This window comes from Melampsora larici-populina (genome assembly GCF_000204055.1).
Source record: "Melampsora larici-populina 98AG31 unplaced genomic scaffold MELLAscaffold_22, whole genome shotgun sequence".
NCBI lineage: Eukaryota > Fungi > Basidiomycota > Pucciniomycetes > Pucciniales > Melampsoraceae > Melampsora > Melampsora laricis-populina.
In genome coordinates, this window is record NW_006768786.1 from 295,260 (window position 1) to 320,132 (window position 24,873).

General features: G+C 39.4%; 5 protein-coding genes across 5 annotated transcripts; 2 read left to right on the plus strand and 3 right to left on the minus strand.

Annotated features, from left to right (window-relative positions):
- Window positions 1-1,533: 1,533 nt before the first annotated feature.
- Window positions 1,534-2,542, plus strand: MELLADRAFT_107181 (uncharacterized protein; the record flags this gene model as incomplete). Its single annotated transcript, XM_007410746.1, has 4 exons — window positions 1,534-1,626; window positions 1,683-2,054; window positions 2,106-2,258; window positions 2,501-2,542. 4 exons carry the CDS (start codon window positions 1,534-1,536, stop codon window positions 2,540-2,542), a joined length of 660 nt encoding a protein of 219 aa, XP_007410808.1.
- A 1,372-nt stretch (window positions 2,543-3,914) lies between these two features.
- Window positions 3,915-8,346, plus strand: MELLADRAFT_87625 (uncharacterized protein; the record flags this gene model as incomplete). The annotated part of the gene is made up of 13 exons (XM_007410747.1): window positions 3,915-4,911; window positions 5,329-5,333; window positions 5,401-5,439; window positions 5,543-5,684; window positions 5,777-5,944; window positions 6,020-6,396; window positions 6,479-7,216; window positions 7,550-7,664; window positions 7,753-7,848; window positions 7,947-7,974; window positions 8,060-8,126; window positions 8,226-8,231; window positions 8,317-8,346. 13 exons carry the CDS (start codon window positions 3,915-3,917, stop codon window positions 8,344-8,346), a joined length of 2,808 nt encoding a protein of 935 aa, XP_007410809.1.
- A 996-nt stretch (window positions 8,347-9,342) lies between these two features.
- MELLADRAFT_116687 (uncharacterized protein) lies at window positions 9,343-11,570 on the minus strand (the record flags this gene model as incomplete). Its single annotated transcript, XM_007410913.1, has 10 exons — window positions 9,343-9,490; window positions 9,581-9,854; window positions 9,932-10,110; window positions 10,180-10,221; window positions 10,288-10,328; window positions 10,430-10,578; window positions 10,648-10,891; window positions 10,964-11,104; window positions 11,200-11,457; window positions 11,540-11,570. Coding segments are annotated over 9 exons (1,254 nt in total).
- A 4,593-nt stretch (window positions 11,571-16,163) lies between these two features.
- MELLADRAFT_87626 (uncharacterized protein) lies at window positions 16,164-17,808 on the minus strand (the record flags this gene model as incomplete). The annotated part of the gene is made up of 8 exons (XM_007410912.1): window positions 16,164-16,311; window positions 16,377-16,510; window positions 16,585-16,638; window positions 16,679-16,843; window positions 16,901-17,050; window positions 17,111-17,227; window positions 17,282-17,407; window positions 17,476-17,808. The coding sequence occupies 8 exons, from the start codon at window positions 17,806-17,808 to the stop codon at window positions 16,164-16,166; spliced, it is 1,227 nt and encodes a 408-aa protein (XP_007410974.1).
- A 5,764-nt stretch (window positions 17,809-23,572) lies between these two features.
- MELLADRAFT_87627 (uncharacterized protein) lies at window positions 23,573-24,331 on the minus strand (the record flags this gene model as incomplete). Its single annotated transcript, XM_007410911.1, has 2 exons — window positions 23,573-23,973; window positions 24,031-24,331. The coding sequence occupies 2 exons, from the start codon at window positions 24,329-24,331 to the stop codon at window positions 23,573-23,575; spliced, it is 702 nt and encodes a 233-aa protein (XP_007410973.1).
- Window positions 24,332-24,873: the final 542 nt, after the last annotated feature.

Here is a 24,873-nt window from a genome sequence, read left to right on the forward strand (position 1 = left end):
TGCGATAGGCCGATATCCATTGTGTCGATCGTGCGCTGCGCGAATTGACAGAAGTAGATAGACCATTCGGCGGCGTCATGGTATTTTTTTCTGGCGATTTTCGCCAAACGTTGCCTATCGTACCAAGAGGTTCGATTGCTGAACAAGCCGAGGCCTCTTTGCGTTGTTCTTACTTATGGAGTGGCTTACAACGCCACAAGTTGACAACGAATGTTCGATTAGGCGTCTCGAATGTTACACCGCACGTGGCAAATCATAATAGAGAATATGCTAAGTGGCTGTTAGAAGTGGGGTCTGGAGATTTGCAAGTTGTTACAGAGGCGAATATCCACTTAGAACATGTTGCTCATAAAATCATTTCTTCCGCGAAAACATTCGATGAAGGCATAGCCTTGAGTCTCTACGAGGAAGCCAACGGTCTGATCAAAGGAGGCCAATGGACCGACTTGGCGACTTATTACGGCGACCGGTGCATTATCACACCATTGAACAAATATGTTGCGCAAATCAATGACGAAATATTAAGTAGTTTGGATGGCGAAGCCTTCTATTCGAATTCGATTGACGCAAGCGATGATTCAACCGATGGGGAGCCGTTGACACCAGAAATGTTGAATACATTCACGGTACCCAATTTCCCAGTGCACTCTCTATGTTTAAAAGAGGGAATGCCAATAATTTTATTGCGGAATTTAAACATGAAGCGGGGGTTATGCAATGGAACGAGGATGGTAGTAACGCATGTAGGTAGGAGGATTTTGTCATGTCGGATAATAACTGGAAGCCGCGTGGGTAGCTTGATAACGCTACCGAGAATAAATTTACATCACACTGGGAATGCAGCGTGTCCCTTGCCATTTTATAGGTTTCAATATCCGATTGCACCAGCATTCTGTATGACAGTAAACAAATCTCAAGGGCAGAGTGTCAACAGCGTAGTAGTTTTCTTACCAAGTCCTGTTTTTTCTCACGGTCAACTATATGTTGCACTATCAAGATGTACACGCGCTGATAAGATCATGGTCTGCATGTCAAAAGACATCAAGACAGCCGAGACGAAGAATATTGTGTTCCATGATGTATTGTTATAAGTTGCTCGCATGTCTCAAATGTATCTATATTACAACACAGCTCTAAAACTTGAACTTAATTGATGGATACATCGTAATTATTGTTGCCGAAGCGATTTAAGTACAGCGCGACGGCATACTCATTGTAACAGTATTACCAGCCACCACAAGTAGATTATGCAGACTGAAAATGTGAATTGCGACTTAAGTGGAGGAGATGGCAATACGACATTTGAATGGTGACTGGGTTTGATAAATGGCAGGAGAAAGCTAAACGTGTCCAAGTCTCAATCATGATTGGGTTTGCTTATGAGTCAAGACCGAGGTGGTAATGTGGGATGGCTGCGTTAGGTCAGCTACAGGCAGTGATAAGATATAAAGAGACAAACACGAAGACGCTTCATTGCAACAATTCAGTACTATCGATCAAAATCAATAACAATACTACCTACACCGATTGATAATGAACCGAGCAATAAGAACGCATCAAAAGGGAATCAGACAATATGAGCAAATGTCGTTGCAATGCGGTGGCATTTTCAGATTAGACAAAGAAGTGAGTGCATTGTGAAAGCGTAAGAGCATCGTTGATAACTGACTACCACTTGCCAGATAATCGGATTTCGACGGGGAGACAAAATGCGGGTAGCTTATCAGTCAGAAACGGTAGTTGAAGGCGGTTTGATAACGCACATTCCATTCGCAATTATCGATGAGAGTGGGGGCACGGAACTGCAAGTATCGAAATATTACAGACTCCAAGGTGTTATCGCAATGGACAACTTCACCGCTCGACAGCGGTTGTTTCTACATCGGGAATCAGTGGCGGCCGTCAGCAAAACCACTGCCTCTGTCGAGGCGCTGACCAACAGTGTAACATTTATAGGACGGGGAGTGGTGGTGTCGTATAACGACGCAAATTCGGGGCCCGACAAGGGGGATTATCACGTAGCATGTGTTAAGCATTGGCAGTGGGATATTACGGTTTGCACTTCTTTATGCGGGTTATACATCATTAAACTGACGACAACGTAGGCCCTGGAGTGGGTTGATTTTACAGCCGAGTACCTATGCGATGTCGACGTATTAGGTAAAGAGAAGGCAGCATTGTTAAGGGATGGCAACGCGCTGGAGTTGACGGGGCATGCCATCAGTTGGTCGGATTGGCGCGGGGGATGGATTATCAAGGTAAGCAAAGAGCTTTGAAAGTACGAGCGTGAGCTGACTTCTCTTCCAGGTTGAAAATGTAATGTTGCTTTAGGAGGCGAGTTAAGGAACGAGAAGATGCGAAAGTCGATGAACGATAAGAAGAGCTCATGTGGCTATGTTGTAAGGCTTGAGGAATTGTCTACATGAGAAATTGCATTCCTTCGGGAGTATTCAGTAATCGGATAATCGGAGAGAAAAACCAATCATTGGGACCGGTGTAGTACTGCGAGTATGCCAATCATGACGGGTACTCAGCCGAGTAAAAGTGAACCAACTGGGACCCAAAGATCCGTGGACCATTCAATTTTGAATTGAAATCTACAATCACATTTCACTGCCAGCATTAAATAGGTTCCCTGGTCGGAACATGACCTAGGCTGGGAATATCATTGAGAGAAGAATGGAGAATCAAATCATCTTGCACTGCACATCTGAGCCATAAAGCATACACTACATATGTGCAAACATCTGAGTAAATCCTTAGCTATCAGCTACATACAGGTCCGCTCAGCTATCTGCTCATCTAGATAAGAAAATCATGTGTAATACATGCTGTAACTTTGTTCAGATTGAGACGCACATTTCAAAATATTGACTACATATATCACAATGGCTACTCAGGAAATATTCATGGAACTGTGTAACAGTAGCAGAATGGGAATCTGATCACTAGGACCCGTATTCCCATCTGGGAACCTCTTTAATGCTGGCAGTGTTTCCCAACCCGCGTCATCGATAAAGTCTAGATCAAAGATTCAAACAAATCAGAAGTAAGTCAGGTTGTTAAACTTTGACAAATCGAGGCTATAGATTGAAATCACGGACATATAGAACAGATCAGGTTCACAGTGGTGGGAAATGACAACGCTCATCGGAAAGTATTAAAAACTTGAGTATTCGTGAGTAGCTGGACTTTGGTGGCCGCGAATGAATGATTTGAGTCTCTGACATTGTGATTGACTGAGAAGACTAAATAAACAATGTTATTGGGAACGAAATGTATCGACGCAAGTCGCTGCGAAGACAGAGATCGAACGAACTCAAACGATGTCAAACGCATCAAATGCGAAACGAAGATGATTGGAGGAAGAATGTATATTAAGAGTGTGGAATTCCAATCTCGAGGACCTCCGCATGTCAATTGGGTATTGTTGCACATCGAAGAAGAGGAATTGGGGGATCTGTCAATGGAGGCGTAGATGTACGGAGCGTTGACCACTGAGAGCGTAGCGTTGATACATGTTATACAACAACGAAGGAAGTAATGCAGAGTCCCGTCATGCGTTTCACATTGCATACTACGGAGTAGCAATTTATCAGAGCGAGATACAAAACATTGGTCACGTAGAGTCGAGATGAGGTATGCAATGCCGAAAGGGCGGCGGGCCGCCCCCGAGGCTCTTGTAGTACTTTTTTAAATCTTTGGTTAACTTTACAGGCTCTTGTTCACAGGGCCAAAATTTATGCTCACATACAGGTGCCCTCCGGACTAAAGCGGTATCTTAAGGGGGATAAAACTGAGATCAAATTTTAACAGTTAAAGCCGAGAGGATACCAAGTTTGAATGATCTGATTAACTTTATCAAGAAATATTCAAAAACTATCAAACCATCCACAAGAACCGTTAAAGAAACAATGCAACATCAAACATCATCAACAAAACAACCAGAAAACAATTCACATTCATCATCATCACAAGAACCAAATCAAATCATATATCCTGAATCAGAACCATCGATCCATTCACCTACCTTGACTCAATCTTCGCTTCTTGAAACTTCTTCACCTAATCAATCTTCCAAAAATACATCAGATCTTGAACCTATACCAAAGAACATTCCTACCAATCAGTCTACTATATCTGAACATTCGTCTTCGGATTCTGAAGATTGTGAAAACTCTTATGATACTATTCAGTTAATTGATTTATCCGATTATGCCGATCAATCTATATCAAATTCATCAGATCGAACTACACAATCTAACTCTGAATCAAAAGAAAAACATGACGTGATTTCGGGTTCAGAACCTCAAATCCGACTGAATCCTATTCCAAGACGTCCGATTCGACATCATTCAGAACCGGTACCCACTTTATCTGATTACAGTCTATCTGGAGATGAGACTGAAAGACCTTTAGATCATGATGACGATGACAATAAATTCCCGGAGATGACCAATTCGGAAGATGATGAGAGATGTTACATGCCTGATGATCATGATCTTGCAGAGGATGAAGAAGATGCAGACGAAGATGGAGACGAAGATGAAGACGAAGAAGACGAAGACAACTGTCCCACGCCAGTCCACAACAGTGAAGTCTACTCACCTTCTCCACAAGGTTCATCACCTCCTTTATCGGATTCAGGAAACATAGCCTCACATCATCCTTCCACAAGTTATTCACCAATGTCAACCCCACTCAAAACACCTCGATCATCCCTCAGGAATGTCATGATGTCACCTGACTCGGATATCATTGAAGATAGTCTGTTATATGAAGAAGAATTTTCATCTCCTACCCGACCTAAATCTTCTCAGTCTCGTCGAGCATCTGAACAACTCATAGCTGATGAAGATCTTCAACAAGAACTCAATCGACGTAACCTTCAACGAGCTCATGCACTTTCCGGTTTATTTTCATTTTCTCTATGGGATCATCTTAAATATGAAATCGATAGTGCAGATGATGAACATGTATCTGAATCACTCAACACTACTAATTTAAGATCAGAAAGAGTTTCGAATTTTTTAAACGTACCCATCGCTATTGAAAAGATGATTTTATTCGGATTAGTGATTTGTTTAGATGCATTTGTTTCTGTCTTTACGATCTTACCTATTCGGTTTTTCTTTTCTTTATGTCGATTGATTCATAATTTAATGCGTCGATCCACTTCGGTTTTCCGCAACAAGGCTAATCGTCCGAAAATCCCTCGACTGAATATTTCCAATAAAATCGATTTAATGCAAGGTATATTAATCATCTTGGTTTGTGTGGTTTTACATCATATTACTGATGCAAGTAAAATGTATCATCTGGTACGAGGTCAAGTGAGTAGCTCATCTTATTTCGTTACACTTTGAGCATTAAGTTGATAGATGAATTACTCTCTATTAGGAAACCATCAAGCTTTATGTGATTTTCAATGTCTTGGAGGTAAGATTTCATGTCTCTATTTTGATTTCTTCAGCCTTTCTCTCATACCACAAGGTCTCTTTCGGATGATAGCTCTATGGGTTTTCATATTTTTCTTTTCTAGATCGCAGATAGGCTGTGTTGCTCCTTTGGTCAGGATATCCTTGACTCTCTCTTTTCTCCTTCGACATTGGGCAGAAGAACCGATGGAAGTCAACCTCGTATGAAACCTATGTTCTTGTTCATCTTGGCGTTCATCTTCACTGGTGAGACCGATCGCCTACCTCTTTGTGTTCATTCGAATTTCTCTCCATCTTGGATCAGTGAGATTGACGTGATTTTTTGTGGGATCGGTTAGTTGCACACACTCTTGTGCTATTTTATCAACTTGTTTCCTTGAACGTTGCTATCAACTCATATGATCATTCATTAATCACACTTTTGATCTCGAATCAATTTGTGGAGATCAAAGGTTCAGTTTTCAAAAAGTTTGAAAAAGAAAATCTCTTTCAGATGAGTTGTGCAGGTGTGTAATCTTTGAACCTTTAAGACTGCTCCTATCATCTTTGAATTCTTTCTGATGGGTTTGAATTCAATTCAGATATTGTTGAACGTTTCCAACTCACCCTGATGTTACATGTCATTGCATTTCGAAACTTGATCGAATTATGGGATTCAGCATCTCCCACATCTCATGCCACTCCACCTTCACACGCCTATAGTCTAACCTATCAATACTTACCATCTTCCTTTAATATCTTTCCATCTTTATCATTACTTCAAACGATTTATCTTCCACCTGTGATTGTGATCTTGAGTGAGGTGTTGGTAGATTGGTTAAAACATGCGTTTATTACTAAATTCAATCATATCCGTCCGAATGTTTATGGTAGGTTTATTGATTTGTTGTGTAAAGATTTGGTTAGTAATGAAGAGGATAGTCATGGGTCTGCTACAATGGGAAGTCGAAAGATCAAAGTGAGTGATTTTTTTTTCAGTTTAAGTGGCTTTTAGGATGATGATCTGTCTCCTGATCAATTCTTTTGAATCATCTCTTTAGCCGTTTGTAGATCGATCACCAGCAGTTTCACGTCGATTAGGGTTTTCAGTTTTTCCAATTTGCTGTCTTACCGTTCGAGTGATTTTTCAAGCTTGGGATATGATCTCAGAATCTTCAGATGATGAACCGGTCACATTTAAACCGATTTCCACTTCAATCCTCAATCCTTCAATCACACCATTTTCAATTCGTGGTCTTCAGCGAAACCTCATCAAACTTTCGATCCTTCCGAGTTTTCTAAAAACATGGTTAACACCCACCAATAATACGCGCGAAGATCCGATCGATCAACAAACTGAACATGATCCCAACTTTTCACCATTTCAAATGAATTTATTAATCGGATTAAGTATCTTAACTGGGTTAAGTATATTACTTTTATTAAAACTTTTCATAGGGATTTGGTTAAGGATATATTCAGAAGAAAGGATTAAAACGATTTGTAAAAGGGAGAATGAAGATGTTAAGAATGATTTTAGAAGGAAACCGATTGGGATGAGTGAAGTTGAATTATTGAAAGAAAAAGAAGAGAAAAGGTTAATTGAATTAGATGTTTTTGATGTGCCTTCTCATCATCAACAGCAAATTAAAAAAGTGGAAGGAGCAGTAAAAGAAGTTCAGCTGGAAGGAACTCATCAAGTTAAAGAGAAAGAAGTAGATGGGAAAGATGGGAATGAGATGGGTGGTAAAAGTAAAAAAGTTCAGATTCCTTTAGAAGAACTTGGTAGGTTTGATATGGTTAGAAGTAGGATTTGGTAAAAGATCAGGATGGTGATATGTACAATTAAGAAATAGAAATCTGAAGGGGTTTCTAGATTTTAGTTTTCTTTTGTTTTTTGTTTTTTTTGTAATATCTAGTTTATGTTCTTGTTGTTGTTGTTGTTGTTGTTGTTGTAGAAATGATGATAATTGTTTTTGAAATGATGATTTGTTGTTGTAGTTTTATAAACAAGACTTGGTTCGGTACCAAACAGTTATCAAAGAGTGATTCGATTGAAAGTTTGAGTTGATCCAATGAGAATGTCATCTTACCTTTCACAGATCGGTTGAGACATGTCAACTGATTAACAGAGATCGAATTTGAATTCACCAGAACCAATTCCAATCCAATCCAACTTGCTACTCGTCAACTTCAAAAACCACCAAACCAACCAAATCAGAATGGCATCCACCATCTTACCATTAGGTAAATTCTACTCGATCAATCTTACCCATCTGTTTACATTACTAATACGATTTTTTTTCGATGTCTGATTTTTTTTGATTGACTCTAGAACTTATTGATCGTTGTATTGGTTCCAGGATATGGGTAGTGATGAAAACTGGACGTGAATTTACTGGAAAACTCCTAGGGTTTGATGATTACGTTAGTATGTTAAAATTCAAAAGAAAAACGCATCCAAACAGAAAAATTACAAACTTACAGTCATTGATTTGATAATTTTGGATTTTTTTTCTTTTGATTTAGATATGGTACTTGAAGATGTAACTGAATAGTAAAGTCGTTTTTTTTTTGGAATACCTCGGTTTATAGAATTTGATCAATTAACGTTTAATGATTTTTTACTTATATATGTTTAGTGAAACTACAGCTGAAGGTCATAAGATTACTAATTTAAAACAAACTCTATTAAATGGAAATCAAATCGTAAGTCAATCGTTTATTCTTTTGGGGAAAAAAAACCTCATTTTTGATTTTTATACTGATTTGGTTTAATGATCATCTTTACTTTATGTTTGAAAAAAGTGTATGGTAAGATCATAATTTCTTATTTAACATCTTGGTTCTGAAATCTGATCAGTTCTTTATGATTCTTGATGCGTATTACTTTAATTAGTTGGTTCCAGGTGGAAATGGACCGGAGTGATTTAGGTTTCCATTCCTTACGATCAAGATATCTATGGATCAACGATCATCAAAAAAAAGATCATCATTGAAAAGTTTCAAAAGGAATCATTCATCAAGATTAAAATTCAAACATATCCAATAAAAAAACGTCAAATCCGATGAAATCGCATTAAAATAACTTGTCATTATCATATTTAGCATATGTATGTTGGTACTAGACCAAAAGATCATCAAAAACTAGTATACGAAGTGTTGAACAAATTGAAATATAAAGATTCAATTTATATAAATAAGATTGAAGGACAATAGTTTGATCAAATCCGCCGGAAAAAAACCATCACCGAAGAACGTGAGAAATGCTTTTTTTCGATACTTCATAAAATAACTTCCTTTTCTCCTAATAATTTTCCTTTAGGTCTTCTCTACCTCTGTTACTTGGTATCATTGGATTTGAGCAGGTATTTTTCCAAATATATGTATCTTCTTTGACCACAATGTGACAGAAGCATTGAAGATAATTGATACTAAAGTCTGAACTTAAATTGGGGAAATTGAGAATCAAGTTGAATGGTAAACAAGTCAATTCGTTCAAGTTAAGTTTCTTCCTGGGTTCAAAACCAGTCTGAACTCATCCATTATTCCCACATAAGTAGTGCGCACTAGGACCGAAGCCAAACACAATCATGGCAGTTGCTTTGAGTGCATCATTGAGAACCTATTTTCACCTCTCACAGCACTATATGTAGGACACAGAAGCAAAAGGCGGACAAAAGAGAGACATAGTATGTTATAGATCGAGTCCCTTGTCTGAAAGTGAATGCGGCTTAGGCAAACAAATTGTCTTCAGACACCGCAGGCATTGAAATCATCGCAAGCCTGAAGGATCTTTGGTGCCATCAAAGGTTGGTAAGCTAGAGTACATCTATCAGACCATGGGTATTGAGATCAAAATCCTGAAACAAGTGACGAGAGAGAATCTGCATCCCGAATCACTCTTCATCAAGGAACCTGATTTATCCAATTTCCAAAATCGGTAGTTCAAAGTATCACAATCTGGGTACATAGTTTTCATACAATAGAGTAAACATAGTCCCAAGGAATGAGAGCATTTTGTTGGGGTTGATGACAATAACATACCAAAGAAATATAGCTTGCATATTCTCCTGATAATACAAAATTGTGGTCAGAACAAATTGAAGTCAAGTATAAAGCCATCATGACTATATATCACATGCCATAAATCAAAAGCTCACTAGGTTTTAGATGTGGTAGATGGAGTAAGGTGCTTGAACAAAGTTTCTCCAATAAGAGCTGCCTCTTTGCGTGAAAGGTTGGTAAAGATTCGACTCATCTCGCCTCTTTTAGCAATGGAATCCCAATTCTTTTTCACATATTCATAGGCAGACATACGTAATTCTTCATGTTGCCGAAAAAGTGGACTCATGATCTCAGATACCACATTATCATCTTGTAGGAATCTGATGATCTGTCTTCGGCATATGGATTTCAGTTCAGGAATCAACAACACTGTGAATCATCAGATGAAACCATCAGAGATCCTCAAATACGTGGCTCGACGGTGGCATAGAATGGACTCTGCTTACTATCAGCCATGCGGTATAAACTCTTGGGGCTTGTGAGAGTCTTGTACCCCGGTACAATGACATGAGACTCACTATAAGCTTTGGCCCAGGTGGGCCATGCAGGAAAAGGCAAAGTGTCAATCTGACACTCTAGCTTAACTTGCCTGTATGTAGATTGAAGGGGAGCAAAGTACAACGCTCTAATGGCCAAGAAGAATCAGTATCATGGGTTATAAGGAATTGAATTTCAATTTTTGATCTTCACTTACCCGCAAAATGCATAATCTATGAACGCTTGATAGGTTCGCCGACTGAATGATGAATTGACACTCAGTTTGGTTCAATCTCGTAATGTAAGTGAAGATAAAAATACTGACGATGTGTCCGTGACATGAATGGTAGCCTTGAATTTATCACTCTGTAGTCACATATCCACACCACAATCACGCAATCAGTACATTACAAAATCCTATCAAATGAAGTGTTCTGCTTTGGAAAATGTGCAATTGATGAACATACCTTTTGTGGTTCGCGAGGGTCTTCATCAATGTCCCATTCATCATCAGAATCCTCGGCAAATACTTCTCCAACATCTTGTCGAGTCAGCTGATCCGATGGAAATGGAGATTCATCTGTTTGCGAGGTTTCAGAGTATTCTTGCGAGTGCACTAGACGAGGTCATATAACGTAAACAAGGGATTTGTGGGACTATGATAGGATATCAAGGTGACACTTACATGATTGAAAATATTCAAACTTGGTGAGTATATGACTTGGAACATAAAGATTCTTGATAGTTCCTCCACGCTTTGGATGAAAGATCAGACGAGTGATGTCGATTGAGGGACATTGGAAAGAGCCAAGTGTGGTGCGCATCTGACTCATCGCTTCCTTCAGACCTTTCAACTCGCGTTCCATACTGATCATGAAGTTATCTGAAGATACTTGACGTGTTAGCAGTACTTTGAAGTAAAGGGCCTCCTGCGAGGATGAGTGAGTAAAACGAAATCAATGCGTTACCTGAATCAACGTGAGGTTGGTTAAAGTACTTACGTAATGCGCTGCCTCATCGTACCATTTTACGATTTCTGTCGCTTTACCAACAGTAATAGTCTTCCATTCGACTAGCTCATTCGGTGGATTCAAACGTATCTTGCGAAACATTTTGAGCTCGCCCGCACGATGACAGCCAAACTGAAGGTGCAAAAAGGTGATTTGCACACATTCAAACATCCCATCAATGTCATGAACACGCCGGTCATCGATACGTAAACGTGTGCTGAACTTACACAGAGCTTTACAGCCCATTTAGAATTGCCATAAGTATTCAGGAACGTTTCGCCCAGATGGAAAACCACCTCAGTTTGCTGAGGTTCGCTTGATTGCCCCGTTGTCTGACCATCTTCCAAAACTGGTGTATAATCTCGACTTTTTAGCTGGAATGCATATTTGGCCTGTGGATTCTCTATCATGGGTAAAGAGACAGTCACATCGATCGGCTTCTTTGACTTCAAAAGGCCAGAAACCTGCACAAAGAAACCGTTGATCTAGAAGATTAAGATCAGATGATTACTCTACCGATGGCTTGAGGAGTGAAGGAAAGTATAGTGATTTGGTATCTGAGCCTACCTCCAACGTACGGTGTTCGGCATGAGATGTCATAGTTTTTGGGGACATGGTATAGTTTGGAGTCTGTCGATGTTCAAGACGTTAATACAGTGAGATTCCTTTATAAGCATGATGATGGTTGCACCAAATCCCATGCTAATATAAAAAATGCTTCTTATCGGAACAGACCCAATAGCAGCATAAAATGTGCTCAAAATTATGCTATGCTTAAATGTCATGCCTAGGGCCAAATTTTTATCTTTTGGCGCAGTAAATGGCCCAAATGAGTTGTAAAAAACATATAGAATCATGTATTGTTTGCAAAAGTGCAGGGAAAGAAAGCATTTGAGAAATAATTGGAGCAAACCAACTGAAGATTAGGTGTAAAACAACTTATTCAATAAGATCACACATCAGGCAATAAGCTGTGAAATGAGATTGATTGGCAAGATTATCGGGACACAGCTGAAAGTCGTAAAGATGTAACCATTCCTCTCAGCTAAGCCCAGAGGGGAGGTCTGGCTGAGAGACAAGATGCGCACAAGAAGCTGATCAACAGATGAGGTTGACATATTTTAGATGAGAAAACATATCTGTAGATATAGAAATTTGATGTTTTGAAACTCCTGAACTTGAAGGAACTCGAGTGGTGAGGGAGAAAACGTGTTCTCAGTTTCTCATGCCAAACCTGGGTGCTCAGCTGTTGTCAGTTATGTAATAGTGGCTCTCAAACCTGCCCCAGTTTTCAAAAAACCCAGTTGACCCAGTTGTTTTTTGGCAGTAACTTTGTGTATCAACTTGACATTTGTTGACAGCTCCCAGCCAAAAATTCCACTGGTGCAACCAGGTTCACCATGTCTGTTTTGAGGTAGCATGTCGACGTGCTCACACCAATCAATTTCCGTAGAGGGTGGATATAACCTACAAACAGGTCTGAGAGCTAAGCATACAATTGCCTTTGTCAAGAGGTTCAGACAGCAAGAGTGTTAAATGGGCTCCTTTGTTCATAGTTCCATTGACAAACTGTACTTTTTTGATTGTCTATTATTATTAACAAAGGATTTGCATTTTCTAGAGACGAATTGGATAAAGATCTGTTCAAATTTATTACACAACTCTCCGTGTGAGCACGTTGACGTGCTCATGGGGGACGGACATGGTGGTTTTTTGAAACTGGGTCAGGTTTGAGAGCCAATAATGCTCCAAAATGATGCACCTTTTGAATAATATGTACTAAAGAAACTTGGCAGCAAAAATGGACAGGCATTTTTTCAATTGGTCTTGGCTTTTTGAGTCGATTCAGGCTAAACTGTACTCCACTCCACTCCACTTCGCCTTCCTTTCTCACATCACATAGAAGCATAACCACGTGTATAAATTATGATATGCTTCTTTTTTCATGCTTCACATGAAATTTTACAAGCATATCAGTCAAAACCTGGAGCATATGCTTAAAATGCTTATAAATCTGGATTTACCGCCTACCAAAAATGGTTGCACCATTTTGTATGCTTAATAAAAAATATGCTTGTAAAGGCAATGCTTAAAAAGGAATCTCACTGTACATACCACCCACTTCGGTAAAAAAAGTCGCATTAATAATTTAATGCAACTTTTACATCACGGTGAGAAATTTTCTCATCGTGTGTGTATAGTGGGTAGTGTCTAAAAGCGTGTAATGTCGGGCCGGTTAGTACGGCCAAAAAGCTGATTTATCAAAAACTCCATTGGATGAAAAGAACTTTCTCTACTGTAAAAATCGTTAAAAACAACATGTTCAATACAATTTTGGATTCCTATCGATGTGAGGATTCCAAATCTGCCATCGGCTTCAAAATTGGATCAATTTTGTGGGCTTCATGAGCCTTTTCTCAAAATACCCGATTTCACGCGTTTAGGCACTACCCACCATATATGTAAAATTGCATAACACTTCGTTTTTCGGGAACGTTTGGTAAAAGGTATGTAGAAGGTATGTGATCACTATTCAGCGCGATTGATCACAATAACAATTTGTGCCATCTGTTAAAGGAGGTCATCGACTTCAATGATGGTCAAACCAGTCAAATTTCCCTCCCCTCAATGCCACAACATCATTTACTTTTTGACTTAAACATTCAAACTAAAGAGACTCGGGTGATTTTTCAATGTGATTTGTTTTTCAATAACATTGAACCTTTTGTGTATCAATGATCATCAATTGCATCAGAAATAAAACATCTTCAATAATGACAAATTTAAATCAAATAAGCAATATTTAACAAGTGAGGTAATCAACACTGAAATGTTTGAATGCTACTCGAGATAGAAGAAATTGTTTGTGATCCAGAGGAAAACAAGGAACTTGAGATTAATCAAAGACAGTCGATATCAAGATTGGATGTGAATATTGATTGTTAAGATCGATCAAAGGAAAGGCCATATTGAGATCGAGAAGGTGATGTCAAGATCGAGGTTGTGTAGCGGATCCAATAGTTGAACCTAATGGAAGTTGGGGGGTGAGAAGTTGATTTTGTTAGTGGTAATGAGGGATGAAATTTGGTGAAGTACAAAAAAGAGGGAGAGTGTAAACTTATCAAAGTCCCACGCTCGCGCCTACTCGCGAGGCGTCGAGCGAGGGACTTATGCCAAACTCGCACAAACTCATTGCTCAGGGTTGAAGCCTTTTGCAGGAGAGCGTCTCAAAACCCCTCTACAGCCTTTTCCTTCAAACAATGGTTCTCTGGACCAAAGAAAAAACTTGTTCGCCGTACTTTTCCGCACATTGTACATCTCTTTTTTCCCGAGGAAGTTTCTCCCTTCCTTCTTTAAAATTGTCTCAAAGTTTTTAACAATTTATATGTAGATGTAAACATGTGCGAGTTATATGTAGGTAGACTGCGGAGGAAAAAACCCGAAAGAACTCACTGGCACAACCTATTTTCCAAAGCAGTGGTTCGATCACATTGAGATCAGCTCATATGCTATTAAGACGTTCCAAAGGAGACCTCTTCATGACTTCAGTCAGAGACCGCAAACAGAAATCAGAGTCAGGCAGGCTGAATGAGCGATGAGATTGTGTATGATGCATTTCTGAATCTCAAATCGATCATCAAAAGCAATAAAATTATACACTCGCTTTTGCAAGCAGTCTGTCTGTATGGCTCATCAGGAAGTTGTGCTCCAGGATTTGATCAAAACAGAAGCCAAACGTGTCTTGAATTTGATCACATACACAGTTCTGATGTAATAAACCGATGAATAATAGAGGAGAAAAGAAGAAAGGAACTTACAATGCGACTACATTTGGTGACTGTGCTTCCAGGCCACCGTACTACTTGGACAAAACGGTAATAACCAAAGTGACTTAGCACTCGCAGCAATTACACTGCAATGCTACATGTTACAGCTGAAAGGTTTTCAGCAACTTAGGGGTGATTTTAGAGAAGGAGGGGAGAAACTTCCTCGGGAAAAAAGAGATGTACAATGTGCGGAAAAGTACGGCGAACAAGTTTTTTCTTTGGTCCAGAGAACCATTGTTTGAAGGAAAAGGCTGTAGAGGGGTTTTGAGACGCTCTCCTGCAAAAGGCTTCAACCCTGAGCAATGAGTTTGTGCAAGTTTGGCATAAGTCCCTCGCTCAACGCCTCGCGAGTAGGCGCGAGCGTGGGACTTTGATAAGTTTAGGGAGAGTGATGGGTGGAAAGAGAGAGTGATGGAAAGTTGCAGTTGCATTAACTTCAAAAGATTCGACTTTTAGTCGTTTTCAAGAATGCGCACGATTTTTGCACATATGTGCAAAAATGCGTGTGCGTCTTCTGTTGCATTCTGATTTACCAAATCACTTTTTGGGGTCACATATGTGACCAAAATTCAGTGCATCTTTTTGGTGGGGCGCAGTGGGTCGCACACGTCACACAACGGTTACCAAAGTGGGTGTACTTTAGCCTTTGATTTCAGGGATTGTTCTGGATTAGATTACACACACTTGTTCAACAATTTCATTGATTTGTAACAGGACTGATCATAGGGTAAGGATTGGTACTGCTACACCACAAGGACACTCGGATGTCCTTGGGATGCCCGTTTTTTTTTTGCAGGGGGACGGGTGTCCTGACGGAACGCTCTGCAGGACCCCAGCTCGGACATCCGAGCTCAGACAGCCCAAAGGTGTCAACAGTGAGCCCGGACGACTCCTCCTGAGAGTTCTGTGGACATCGTGAACAGCTGTCGCGGGAATACTGGCAGCAGCAGTACCCTCAGGGGAGCTTTGCGCTACCCTGCGGGAATTGGTGATGATAATTCAAGATCATTGCTTAGATTGTTTGTAGATAACCAGCTTGAGGCGTCTCGAGGACATGCTATAGGCTGTCTTCAAGACATCTTATATTCGTTGTAACAATCACGCTAAATCTCATTTGGCTTTGGTCAAAAGACTTCGAAATTGTATATGAATACTCAATTGCTGTAGGATGAGCTAGATAGATATGTAGACTACTAGTGAGATGACGACACAATATAATAACAAGAGAAAAAGGACTGCTAATGAAATGTACAATATTTAAATTCGATAAGCATATAGATATAAAAAACTACGTGATACTCCTAAACAACCTCACGATTTGAAGATCAGATCGATTAGACAAAACAAACATTGGATGTTGTAGATTAGTTGGTGTTTGAGGACATGAAGTCGATTGCTTGAGAGATGTCAGCGTCAGTCGGAATCCTAAATTTTTCATCTGCCTTGATCTTGTCAATCGTTTTCTTTCCATCAAAGAAGCCTTGATCGGTTGCTAAAATAATAGTATCAAAACTAGATGTACAAGAAGCACCAAGTCAGCTATGTAATCATCGCAAGGATTCAAAGAGGTGACTTACGCTCGGCGATAAGCCCTGGTGTCATTTCTGTTTTCACCCCGAAGTGTGGCAAGCTGATGATCGGCCCAAGCCCAGTGCGATTGACCGGGACGCAACTTGCGCTCTTCTTGGCTAGCGAAGTGATATTTCACTGCCTCAATTCTCTGTAGGAAAAAAGATATTGAATATGTAAGTAAATCATCTGTAAAAGATTTTTGAAACTATTGACCAGGTAAGCGAATCGAGCTTGGGCTTTTGAATCTAAAGTAGTGTTGATTTCTTTCTCAGTGCGAAGATCTTGTGGGTTAAAAAAGCGAGCCAACTGTAACATGTTCCATGATCAAAGAGGTTCTATGGAGCTGCATGACAAGTAAGTGAGAGACAGCAAATAAATTTAAACTTGCCAGTAGTTGCAATTCAGACAGCTTCGGTACTGGCTGAAGTGGTTCATTTACTTTTGCATGAGGTACAAGTATATTTGTTAAGAGCTTTTAGATGAGAAGACAGTCAGTAGGATTGTGGGAATAAGAAGTAACAGGACATACAACTACTCTAAAGTCATCCCGGACATGCCTAATTTTGGCTCCAAAGAACTTCATGAATGCCTCATGTTTCTTCAGATCGGTCAATGAAGTACCAAAGTCTGAAGGTAAATTTTCCAATTTCCATGAGTCGGATTGTTTCATGATAGCATTCTACATGTTGAGTTGGACAGTGAGTAATTTAAAACAAGAGAAGTATATAGAGAGATGTACCATAGCTTTCTTGTCAAAAGATCTTGCTATAGGCTTTTTGTTTGAATCGACTTTGAGGGTGTATGATTCAATCGTATGGTCTTGCAAGGTTTCACGTATGATCTTAGTGAGTCGAGTCTGGCAGAACCAATTGTCAGTACAATTCACCAACATCTGAACAAAGCTACTTACCCCCAAATCAGCAGCAGGCTTCCAGCCAGCAGCAGAGCGAAGCTGAGACGCAACGTTGTCCATATCTTGACGTGTCTTCTGCAAGAGGCAGACCAATGTGTGATATTGATTTTCAGTACCAGTGATCTAAAACAACACAAGATTGTGGTGTTAGTAAGTAACCAGGGTAGCTCGTTGATGGATAGGGGCCTCACCGAGCTTATCCGAAGTGCTTCTGCTCGATATTTAGAATCAAGTTCGAATATGTCAGCAAGCTGATTCCATTGAGCTCGAGCTGCTGGCGCCATAGGTAGATGAGTTGAAGGTATGCCAGGCTGTGCAGTCTGAAAACGATTTTTATTGGTGTCATCTGAGTGAGGTGCTCGGTCAGAACTTGAAGGAGAATCAGGCGTTCTTTGGGGGTCAATCTGCATATGATTAGGACTGTTGCTATGATCTCTTCCGTCCTCGTTCCGATTGTTGTTGGGGTTTCTTTGAGAAGTACTCGAGCCAACAAATCTCAATGAAGATGGAAGTGACTCAATCATTGGAACTTTTTAATCCAGATGAAACTGTTAGCCAAAGATAGACAAAGGGGAGGAAATCAACTTACGTGGAGACGCTGAACGAGAATCACGACTTTGGACCATCTTAATGCTGAGATAGGTTGAGATTGAAACAGATGAACAAAGTACGAAAAGCTTGAGTGAACAGGAGTCAACCCCAAAAGCGCTTGAAGTTGAATGAAGATGAAGGGGACACTTGACACATCTTGATTGGTTTGGTCAAAGTACGTTTTAAATGACAGATGTGCATGCATCACTGCCATCATTTACTTGGGAAGACCGCACTGTTTTGAGCAGCAAGACAAAGTCATTCACATCAAACTCAAAACAATCAAAAAAATACAACATTTGCTCATATCTCAAATAAGGAGGGGTCAATATCTTGATATTTCCTTTTGTTCCCTTTGGATTTTGCCTTGTTGACATTATCTTTACCCATTTTATCCTGCTTCGCTTTATCTTTGTTTTATTGAGTAACTTTCCAACTGCTTATACCAATCTCGATACATTCATTCCATTCCTCACTTGTCCATTCAGTATATTTGATGTTTGCCACAGCTCGATGGTCTTCTGCTGAATATAGTGCACCCGAGTTTAGAATATATGCATTGACTGGTTTATGTTCAATTTGATACGGAGATTTAACTGGCATTTGTCCATTGTGTCTCGGTGGACTTGACTGTGGTTGGCATTTGGCCAAATGACAATTATGTTGGACGTTGTAGAACTTATAACCCAACAAGGGTTATACAGAGCTGGAAGAGGATAATCTACTAATAAAATGACTAGTAGAAGTTGTCTAAGGACTGCTCTTCTAAAACAACACAATCAGAAAGAGCTCTGTTGTATTGAGTACTGATAAGGCACCAGAGAAATATAACTTCACACGTAATTTTAACTTCAAAAGCACACTTTGTATTACTATCAACACTGCTATAGTGTTATTCCCAATTGATAACTGAAAAAAAAATAAGCAATATCTGATTGATATTATTCCCAATAAGTCTTTATGACTATAAAACTAAAGTAAATTTCTCTTTATAACTGTAATAAAGGGCGTATTTAAGTGAACAGGTACTATTAAAATAAGTTTATGATGATAAACAAAATAATAATGGCGTAAATGATAAAGAAAAAAAGGGGAACAACAGTCCCAAAACCCTCTCAAAGTATATATAACAATGTACTAGAACTTTTACAATGGTCAACAGCCTCAAAACCAATCAAATCCGCCCAAAATTCCCTAAAAACCCTATGATGACGCAATGTAATGATTTTGTTACTAATAAATGATGTAATTTTCACAGCTAAAAGTGATCAATGACGCAATAATATGATGTACAGCACTTCTTATGATGAATACAGGTGATTTTTTCCTTGTAAACTAGCTGAAAACCAATTTTTGAGATTACGAATTTTTTCAGATGTGCTCCAATTTTTGATTACTAAAGTGCATCTTGTAGCCCACGTGTTACTGATCATTTCTGACACCTACATGACCTACTTCTGATGAGTGATGAGTAAGATATTGAGTTGTGAAGTTAAGGTTTTTAGTGTTACATGTGACTTGTGACTGTAAATTCGAGATTCACACCAATTCTTTATTTGCCTTATAACTTTTTACACACACCTCCGTTACTAATGATTTAAAGTTTGTACATTATGTAATCCACTCTTCTGCGCTGAATGAGCCATCTACCAACCTATTCTGACGTCATTTGACATATGTAATTAGCTGAAAACCTCCATTTTCCACGAATTTCACCCATTTTCTTCACTTTTCACAGCTACTACTATCTTTTTCTTGCTCATGTAATATGACATCATCATCTATAACCTTAAAAAACCCGGAAAATCCTCTTGGCAACCTTAAATTCCATCACTACCACTATTACACAACCAAACTACACGTGTACCTCTTGTTTACCAACTTCGAAAAAGTGCTTTTTTCCTAATAACTTCTGTTTCTACTTATCAACCTTGAAGATTAAAATTGTCATAGTATAATATAATGTTGTTCTTTCATATTCTAACCTCATAATACCCATAACTTTATTTTTACTAACCTAAAAACCATTTTCCAACCTTTGTACCTATAATTTCGAATTTTTCTTATGTTTTTCTTTCTTTCTTTTTGTAATAAATTTGTAAGTAAACTATAATGATCTTAATATATAATGTGCAATAAAATGATGTAATGTTGACCTAATGACCAATACATAAGCCTACAAGAGCTTCAATTGATCAAAAACCTCCATTTCGAATTTTCTTTCCTGCTGAATCCTGCTAATAAACTGGTAAACTGGTAATTGTGAATTTTTTAATTGATCCCATAAATTGATCACCACAACGTTGAGTACACACTTTATCTTCTGGTGTAGAATATAGTGTCATCAGCGTACACAACAAGAAATGATCTATTCGATTGAAAAACTAACTTCTAGTGGCATCCACAAGTTCTCCTTGGTGATGATCAACCCACGGAAACCATAAAAACTATCAATATCCTCAGTCACACTGCAGACCTTCAACTTTGCCAAGTATTTGAAATCATTATTATGTTTTCCTTCCCAGAAGCTCTCAATTTGACCTACTTTCACGCTTTCGTGACCAGGTAGGTGAATAAAAACAAAGTTCTTTGAATGGACTCGCTGTCCTGTTGCAAGACGTGCTTCTTTCTTTTGTGACCATCGAAATTTCGGGAAAGCCACCTTTAAATCATCAGGTGCCAATGCTTTATTCATGTCGCCTATTAGTATTGATGCAAAAAAAGTGTTAGGAGTCTTGATATAAATAAAAGTTTCTAAAAGTAGGGTTTGGGTACCTTTCATTGAAATTGATCCTTTTAAATCCCAACTTTGATTATAAGCAAGACTCTTCCGGACCCTTTCATTATTCAAGAATAAATTGACCACCTCTTTCCCCGCACGTGCTCGACACTGATACTTACTATCCCAGAAATACCCACCAGAAAGTAACATTCTCATAAGGTTTGCAAAAAGGAATGTGGTTGCAATGTATAAACCTGGATCGTGCCGATTTGAGTGAACCGAAGCTAAGCGTGTTACACCATTAAAGCTTTTGTTTTTTTTGGTTGCGACTAAAGATAGTGGGCCAAAACGTTTAATTGATTCAACTAGGTGGACAAGCATATGAAACTTCGGTTTGTTTGTCCACTGTGCTGTCCATCGAATTATATGACCAAGGAATATATTGACGAGTATTTTCAGTTTTTTTGTGTACGAAACAAGGTTGGTAATGCGGGTTTGAAAGATGAAAGAACAAAGATGTGCTAATGCTGTCCACATACATTGTCTCTCATAGGAGATATGTTCATACAACACAAAAGGTACAGTCAAACCCGTGCAAACACATAATTTGGGTGGAAGACTTTTGCTATGCATTTTGACGGGTTATGCATTTCTGTTGTCAAATTTGGCAGTAAAAAGCATCAAGATTCTGAATTTTTTCTATGCATTATCACGGGTTATGCACCTGCGCGGGTATGCATTTGCGCGGGTTTGACTGTACTGCTTGAATGATTGTTCGAAAATCCTTTCCGACTAAGCTCTGGTAAAATTGAGTCATCGTCTTTGGTTGGATTGGTGGAAAATTCAGGCAGGCAGTATCAAAGGATTTCCATCGTGCCAAGATAGAAGGAAGCACTGAATCTGGAACATTATCCATTGCATCTTTCAACAAATACTTAACAACTCCAAGTAAAACAACGTGGAGAATTTCAACCGGTGTGTCTTTATGTGCATCAAATCCTAATATAATTCTGTCAGATTTAATTGAGATAAATCAGAAAGTGAGAAACATACGTAACTTCCAGTCGTAAAAAGGGGTTGAATAGATGTTCCCCAAATTTTTGATTGAGATCGTCAAACATTTTCTTAACCTCTTCATTTGAGTATTCTTTGTCCCGGTGTAGCTCATGAAACCGCACAACATGTTGAACATTCAAAGTGTCACGAATACCATAATCTTTGGATTTCTGCATGAATTCAGTGAATTTTCTCGGATTGCGAAGAGGATTCCAAAGTTCGAAAGTTCGCGCTTTTGTCTCAGTCCATTCACGTGGTCTAGGTCCTTCCTAAAACAATCACAAAAACAATAACCAATGTGAAACCTATTTATCTATTATATAGTTTTTGAAATTTGAAATACACATACCTTATCTTGATTTACACCCACAAAATCTCAAGTGTATTGTGAATTCCTTTTCTCAGCAAGTGTTTCAACACTCAACATACATATACGACAAGGATTTAATGCAACTGAAGGGTTGGTTGTGTTTGTTATTTCCGCATGCATAGAAGAGTCACCCAGATCACAAAGGGGAACAACCATTACAAGCACATCCTCCTTCAGAGTTTCATCGTAGGTAAAAAATCCCTCTTTTCCTAGTATGCTACACAAAAGATAAGTCAAGAATCAGATCTAGTATCAATTTTATGGGTCATCAAAAGAATGAATAACTTTAATTCGTCCACTACGTGGTCACCAAGCTCGAGAGCACTTGATTTATTTGATGTAGCAAGAAAGTGAATGTTGTACTCCTGATTTGTCATTCCAAGAGGTAAGCCAGATAATGTGAAATAATAACTCATATGTTTATTCCACTTTTTCGATACATTCCCCAAAGTATCATCTGAATACAAGGTGATTGGGACATGTCGAATCACCTTTCCATTTGATTTAGTTCGCCATGGGTTAGGGAGAGGTATCTCGTCGTAGCCATCATTGTCATGATTACGTTCTGATGTTAAGTAAAAATGACTGATCAATCAGATTCATGAAGAAAATGTCAAAACAAATCACTTACGATACATCACACCTCCACATCTTCCTTCCAGAGAAAGACCTTGATTGTCTTTCGAAACTATGAAGGATGTTTTGAGAGACTCAATTGAAACAGTAATTAAATGCAAAGAATTGAACTCCTTGTGTGAATCAACAATAATTTTTATTCCAGGATTGGTACCCTGAGAGACAATCGAAGCCTTCAAACATTTGGCATACGCTCTGCCTGACTGCTGAAAAAAGAATATTGGGACAATCCACTGTCCTGAAGTTTGACAAACAGGCTCGTACAAGAAAAAATGTCCGTTAAGCGAAGGGACCATTTGGACTCTCTGTGTCCGAGAGAATCTTTCTCGCCATTTTTCAGATTGTGATAATCTATCAATCGGACCATCTGGATCATATTCAGGAATGAAAACCAAGTCCTTTGTGACAATGGGATTTGCAAGCTCCTGATCAAAAGCGTGATCATCAACAAGTATCAAGATGTGGTGTAAATAAGAACACAAAGCTTGCCTGAGAAACAATTTCCTTTATACTCAGTCTATAACAAGGATTCTGAAGGGAACTTTCCCACTTGTTGATATTGAGTCCTAAGCGTGTACACATATCTTCTCGCAATCGTCGCAGAGTCTTATATGCTGGTATGACAACATTACACATCCGAAAAACAAAGCGACCTCCCTCATACTGTTTTTCGGAGAGAATATGGCGTCCAGAGCCCAAGAGAAGCAAACACGCAACCTGCTTTCAAAAGGGGATCATACTCAAGTCAATGGCTTGTTGAGGTTTCTATTTGAAGGAGAATAGAAACCTCTTTTGTAAATGGATACCATTCGGAATCAATGGGTTTTTGATGACCTTGTTCTGATTCATCCAAATATTCAGCTTCACTCGATTCTTGTGAAGCTGAGTCACTCTGACCGAGATCTTTATTTTCTCATAGTCGTTTCCATAAGATTGTTTCAAAGTCACGCTCAGCAAGATCCGCAAAGTCTTCATCTTCTCCAGAACTTTCAGAACCTTCAAAATCACTGTAAGGTTCAGTGAGGAGCTTCATCAGTGCCTCGGTAAAACCAGCCGGCTCCGGCTCCGCTGCTGTGTTATCGTCATCCTCAAAGCCTAAAAATTGGGGCACATCTTCATTCTCCTCAGCATTTTGAAGGAAAGAGCCCAAATGTCGTTCGTTCTCGTGGTTCCAGGCCACAGATGCCTCCTCACCAGCGACCATAGCCTTGTGATTCTCTGAATTTTTATGACGAGTCGTGTCTCTCATTGTTCTACCGTTACACAGAATACACCGATACTGGAAGCCACCCTTTATCGGTGTTCTGTCAAAATCTATATACATGTGTCAGATTGAAGGTAAGGCTAACAAAGAGTACAAAAGCAACTAACAAGTATCTACAATGGTCCCGTTGGGCGATGCCATGATTAAGGGAGATACTGAGATGTTGATTTGATTGAAATGACCAAAGTTCGATGTACAAGGCAGAAGAAATGGGAAGGTCGATTGTTCAGAGTAAGTCAATACTGGCTGAGCAATGTGTATGATACCTACATTTGAAACAACCGGAGGCTGTCCGGTCACAGCCGCCTTGACATCTGAGCGTGGAGCACGATTCAGATGTCCGAGGTGCGCCTTCAGGTCACCCTTGAGTGGATATTCATAGGTCTCCCGAGTACGTAGAGACCGCATCGAAGACTTGAGCTGGACACCCCCACTGCATCTGAACAATTCCGTGGGGCTGTCACTGTCCTTGGACAGCGAGGCTTTGTCCTGATTTGGGGTGCTGACCCGATCAATGGATGTCGGACAGCTCGGACGCCCTCCCGCACAAAAGTGTCTTTGCGGTGTAAGGGACTTATGGAAATGTGCAAAACCTCACGGACAAGTGTATTTGGAAGACTTGAAGACTAAGGATGATTGACTAATTGAATTGATAATGAATCAAGTGAAAATAGGCAAAAGAGTCAGGCTCAAGGATCTAAACACAAGGATTTCTAGACTGAAAGAACTGAGGATTCCATTTCATTGGCAAAGAGTAGCTCTATTTATACAACACATAAAGAGAGTCGAGAAAAGAACCAATGGCAGAGGCAGAACACCTCAGGCCGAAAGAGTGGGGTCCACACAAGTCTAGTTAGGACCCTGAATCTTTAGGCCTTTCTGCTGGCTTGACCTATTCTCCTTGCTTCAGGTATCCGTAGGGATTTGTTGCTAAAAGCTACTTCTCAACG